Source organism: Chinchilla lanigera, unplaced genomic scaffold, assembly GCF_000276665.1.
Source record: "Chinchilla lanigera isolate Chin_1 unplaced genomic scaffold, ChiLan1.0 scaffold00006, whole genome shotgun sequence".
NCBI lineage: Eukaryota > Metazoa > Chordata > Mammalia > Rodentia > Chinchillidae > Chinchilla > Chinchilla lanigera.
In genome coordinates, this window is record NW_004955407.1 from 295,597 (window position 1) to 301,596 (window position 6,000).

The 6,000-nt window shown below is 35.9% G+C and overlaps 1 protein-coding gene across 2 annotated transcripts in view; it reads right to left on the reverse strand.

Annotated features, from left to right (window-relative positions):
* Positions 1-6,000, reverse strand: part of Crybg3 (beta-gamma crystallin domain containing 3) — a 125,703-nt gene that overhangs the window by 92,282 nt on the left and 27,421 nt on the right. For both annotated transcript variants that reach the window (XM_005375490.2, XM_013503474.1), the window contains exon 2: positions 3,002-3,068. In XM_005375490.2, coding sequence (XP_005375547.1) covers positions 3,002-3,068 — 67 coding nt within the window. The remainder of the gene's footprint in view (positions 1-3,001; positions 3,069-6,000) is intronic.

Sequence of the window (6,000 nt, forward strand, 5' to 3'; positions counted from 1 at the left end):
TACCATGATATACCCATATCTTTACTACTCTTAGTTAAAAAACTGAAATCTCACTTTTTAAAAATCATTAAGTTCGTGAAGTGGTGCCTACAAGGAGTTCCAGCTGGTTGGGAAGACTGCTCGAGCCCTTAAGTTTAAGACCAGGGGGGCAAAACATGACTAAGACTAAGACTGAGGCATGGACACACTGAAAGCAGGACACAAGCAAAGGCAGGACACACTTGGATCAGTACCCACTGCATGGAGGTGCAGACCTCAGGAACTCAGCCTTAGAAGGGAGAAAAAGGTGACTGTTCCCCTGAAATAGGTAGAAGGCAGGCAGGACACAATATTCCTTACCCCTTTTTAAATAAAAGTAGGTGTGAATGCAGCAAATGCTCAGGCTAAAAGACAATTTTAGATTGTGAATTAAATATATGAAAGACTAGCTACACTAAACACCTGTTAATATACAAGAAATATACATTCCAATTGAGGAATATAAAGTATTAAAAGTAGCTACAATATTAGGGGCTGGGGATTTAGCTCAGCGGCAAAGCGCCTGCCTGGCAAGCGCAAGGTCGTGAGTTCGGTTCCCAGTACCGGAGAAAAACCAAAAACAAAAAACAAAAATAAAAGTAGCTACAATATTATAGCGCAGCAAAATTTGTGTAGCATATATGTAGTATTTTAAGAGCCAAGACTGTAATGATATCAAGATAAAATATAGCTATAATTATTTAAAATAATTCATGTTAATAGTTCAAGTTCATAACTTAATATCCCTGCCATTTTGATTTAGTAAATACAAGAAGATTTACGTACATAGCATGTGCTTCTTATATATAAATCTGTTAGGATTCAGACTTGAGAGGAAAAATGCAGCATACTTTTTTCCTTTTTACCACTGAGGCATTCTACAATTCAAGTTAGCAAGATGGAAGCCTGATGAGCAATGCCCAACTACAGTGGGGTGTTATTTTTAGAAAACTATTCAACAGAAAGAAAATAAACAGTACGCTTTATGCTCCTTGTCAAATGAAAAATTTTCAACTGAGACTGTTCTAAATAGTACAGTAATAAATGTTGTTGCTAATCTTTTCTAAAAAATTTCCCCCTAAGTTATGGAGCTGACTGTTGGCATTATCAACACACACACTCATTGTGGTGCCTGCAGCGGCAGTCCTGAACAACTGGTTCTGTGTGAATAGCATGAAGAAAACCTACCAGTAGTTTCAGAAGGTTAAAAAAACAAACTTATGTGGGCCAAAATGCTACCACAGAGAGAGTGCCAGGTGTACTTTCTGTTATGGTCAAACCCAGGTGCCCGTGTATAAGTAACCCTAAAGACCTCAAATCAAAAGAGAAACATTATCATGACTATGAGTGGCATGTACTTAGAGGTCCAGACCCCAGATGAAATTATTCTGGAAACTATAAGATACTAAGAATAAATAAATAAATTTTTAAAAATATTGTTAGTATGGACCAAGATATAAAGAACAGAAAGGACTATTACGATACAGGCACATTCACTATATTTGCCATCATATACATTTACTGAATCCACAAAACTGACTTTCTGAAGCAAACCTCAGAAGGCAGACATTCCAGTTTGAAGACTGAATTTTGTTTTCTTCTGTTCTGTTTTGTTTTGTTTAGCTGAAACAGTAGACCAGCACATATAAGCTAAGTAGGGAAACAAGCAGAGACCAAGAGAAGGAGCAAAGAATGCTGTAAGCTTTGCTGAAGATCACCAGAAACACAGCCTTGAGGAATTAGAACATGGGTAGACAAGAGCTGGTAACCAAAGCAGCACTGAGATTGGAGACCTTAGAGGAAACAGCCTTCCTGTGAAGTATACAAGGGTAAAGTTTCATATGTAGCATTAGAAGTGAAAATCTTGCATAGGGCAGCTCACAGCATATAAAAACTGAAGGGGAAAGCTAGAGAGCCATACAATGGCAAAACAACAGGCTGGCTATCTACTGGCTATAGAGAAGCAGATGAGATGTCATTAAAACCAGGAACAGAATTAGTAGCCAAACTTGCAGGGAGGAAGAAAGGGAAGCAAGCTAATCCTGATTATTTCTTTCAACAAAGTAAATATTGATATCTTTCACTATGACAGAGAAGGCAGGAATAAAAATACCAACTTTATCCTTATCATACTTAATGTACTTGGACTTTATATATATTTTTCAAAAAATGTTAAAAAGTACCCATAACAGTAATGAAAAATTCAGATGACTTTTTGTTTCTTTCACTGACTAAGCTAAACTACCCTGAAATCCCTAGAAAGTCCTTTACTGTCATAAATCATGTTTAAAAAAAAAGCAACTGAAAAGTAAAACTGTGATTGTGAGACAGCTACAAAAATGTGATCACATACACTACCAAACATAAACATTCAACTTCTAGAAAATCACTTAAGAAAATAAAGGTTGAAATGTTTATGATTTTCAAGAATTTTCAAACACTTATCCATAATTTTTAGGTCGGTATGTAACTTCCCCTTTTTTTTTGCTTTTCTGTAGGAGCAAAAACAGACCCATTTGTAGGCGAGATAACCAAATACATCCATCACATAGTGATAACATGTAAGATCATGTCATTAATTTCTCTTCCCAGAAAGCACTATTGGCTGTCTGCAGCATTTCAAAAATTGTGACCTAAACCTAAGAAATTCCTAGAGAACTATAAGATACTAAGACAGGGGAGATCACGTTATTTGATTCCCAGATCAGAAAACTAAAGCAAAGACATAAATGTCTCAACCAAAGGGCACATTTCTGGTTAGTATCAAAACGGAGACCAGGACTAAACTCCCTTCTTGAGGCTCTTCCCCCACCTCACCTCTAGATATAAATGTCCAAGAAATGTGAACTGTATTTCCACCTAAAATAATAATACAGTGTTCTTTACTAAATGTAAAATAAGATGACAGAATCTAAAAGAATGCACAGTAATTAAAAACATTTGCTTGGCATTATTAATAATTAATGTTAATTGAAAACCGTACCTTTACTGCTTCTAATGAAAGCACATTTTCCTTTTTCTGACTTGTGCTCATGGGTTGATTTTCAACACTGAAAAATAAAAACCACAATTTCTGTTGAAATTAACAGAATTATTCATCTGATACAGTTCCTAGGTTTTTTTTTTTTTTTTTTTTTTTTTTTTTTTTTTTTTTTTTTTTTTGGTACGGAGAATCAAACTCAGGACCTTGCACTTGCCAGGCAGGTGCTTGTACCGCTCCCCTACAGTTCCTATTTAAGCCAAAAAATGAATGGTCCTTTATCTATAATGCTCCCAAGGTTCAGACAGAAAATGTTATCCAAGGATAAGGCAACATGAATCTCTAAACTTAAAAAATGCAATTATATATGTTCAACCAGGCATCAGAAACTGTCAATTCATTTATCTTTTCATATTTTTTTCATTTTGAAAATAAAATGAGTAAAACATTAACAGACAGACAACCTTTCACAAAATAGCAAAAGAACAGTACAAACAATACAGAGTTACAAAGTGGTAGGAAATAAACAATGCTTGTTGTATTACATATTGATATCTTCAAAGTGGTTTCTCAGGAAAACAAATAGAGACATGCAATATTTATCAATCAAGGACTCATTAACAGTTTCTTTCAGCAACAAAAAAGAAGGCAGTAGATCAACTATATTAACTATCTTGTACATACATACATACAAAATTTTTCTTTTCCTTCTTTTTCCCACATTCCAGTTGCCCTTTACACTTGAGCATTTTCCTATCATTTCACAATGTGTATCATACCTCCAACTTTTTATTAACTCTTTCAGGTTTTACACTAATGACACAATGCGGTGCTTGCACATGTATGTTTGATTTATTTCACTTATGAGTATGGTCTCTAGTTGTGACCATTTACCTATAAAAACCTCGAGTTTATCTTTCTTTACAGCTGAGTAATATTCCATTATATAAAAGTACCACAATTTTCTTATCCAATTCTCAGTGGACAGACATTTGGGTTGCTTCCACAATTCAGCAAATACAAACTGTGCTGCTATGAACATGGGTGCACAAATATCACTGTGATATGATGTTTTTAGATCTTCTAGGAAAATACCCAGAAGGGGAATAGGTAGGTTCAATGGGACCTCTAGCCCCAGTTTGCAGACGAATCTCCAAACTGATTTCCACAGTGGTTTCACCGGTCTGCATTCCCACCAGCAGTGGAGAAGGGTTCCTATTTCTCCACAGCCTCACCAGCATTTATTATTGGTTGATTTCTTAATGATAGCCATTCTTACTGGGGTAAGGTGGAATTTCAGTGCTGTCTTAATTTGAATTTCTCAAACGACATTTGCAATTTGTATTTCCTTATCTGGGAAGTGTGTATTCATCTCAGCTGCCCATTTTTGGATTGGGTCTTTGAATTTGGGGGGGGGCTGATATTTTTTAATTCTTTTTATGTTCTAGATAGAAGCCCTTTGTCTGAGACAGTCAGCTAAAATTTTTTTCAAATTTGTGGGTTTTGTTTTTACTCTACTACTGATATCTTCAGATGTGCAGAAACTTCTCAGTAGGATGAGATCCCAGTTGTTGATTCTTTGAAGTGTTTCCCATGCACTTTGGTTCTTGTTCATGAACTCTCTGCCTACCTCTATGTTTTCAAGATTTTTACCTACTCTCTCTTCCAATAGATTTAGTGTTTCTGTTTTAACATTGAGATCTGTGATCCATTCTGACTTGAGTTTCGTGCATGATGATAGACTTGGTTCTATTTTCAGTCTCTGGCAGGTAGAAAGCTAATTTTTCCAGCACCATTCATTAAAGGGGCTATCATTCTTCCAGTCAGTTTATTTGGCCCCTTTATCAAAGATTAGGTGGCTGAATGTGTTCTTGGTTGTGGTTGTTTCTTCCAGTCTATTCCATTGATCCTCTGGTCCATTTTTTAGCCAGTACCAGGTTGATATTATTACAATAGCTTTATAGTATAATTTCAGGTCAGGGATTGTGATTCCACCTGACTTATCCTTGTTGCCCAGGATTGCTTTTGCTATTCCAGGTCTCTTCTGGTTCCAGATGAATTCAAGGTATGTTTTCTCGAGATCTGTGAGGTATGCTAATGGTAGTTTAATGGGAATTGCATCGAATCTGTACAGCAGTTTTGGGACTATGGCCATTTTCACAATGTTGGTTCTTCCTAGCCACAAACAAGGAATATTTTTCCATTTACTGAAATCTTCTTTGATCTCTTTTTTCAGAGTACTGTAGTTTTCGTTGAAGAGATCTTTGACTTCTTTTCTTAGACTGATTCCTAAACATTTCAATTTCTTGGATGTTATTGTGAAAGGTATGGTTTCCTTAATTTCTCTCTCAGTCAGTTCGATGCTTGTGTATAGCAATGCTATCGATTTTTGGGTGTTGACTTTGTATCCAGCTACACTGCTGAATTTGTTGATTCATTCAAGGAGTCTTCTGGAGTTATTGGGGTCTTCCATGTAAAGTATCATGTCATCTGCAAATAGTGATAGTTTTACTTCTTCCTTTCCTATCCTTATTCTTTTTATTTCTCTCACTTAATTGTTCCGGCTAATGGTTCCAGAACAGGAGTGGTGACAGCAGACATCCCTGTCTTGTTCCTGATTTTAAAGTAAAAGCTTTCAGTTTTTAATCCATTTAGAATGATGTTGGCTGTTGGACTGTCAAAGATGTCTTTGATCAAGTTAGGGTAAAGACCCATCTATTCCTATTTTTGGTAGAGTTTTTGTCATGAATGCATGCTGGACTTTGTTGAAAGTTTTTTTCAGCATCTATTGAAATGATCATGCAGTTTTTGTCTTTGGCTCCATTGATATGGCATATAACATTTACAGATTTGCAAATGCAGAACCAAACTTGGATTCCTGGAATGACTCCGACTTGGTCATGATGAATGATTTTCATGATGATTTGCTTCATTCTATTTGCTAGTATTTTAGTGAGTATCTTTGAATCTATATTCATTAGGGAGATTGGTCTGGAGTTCTC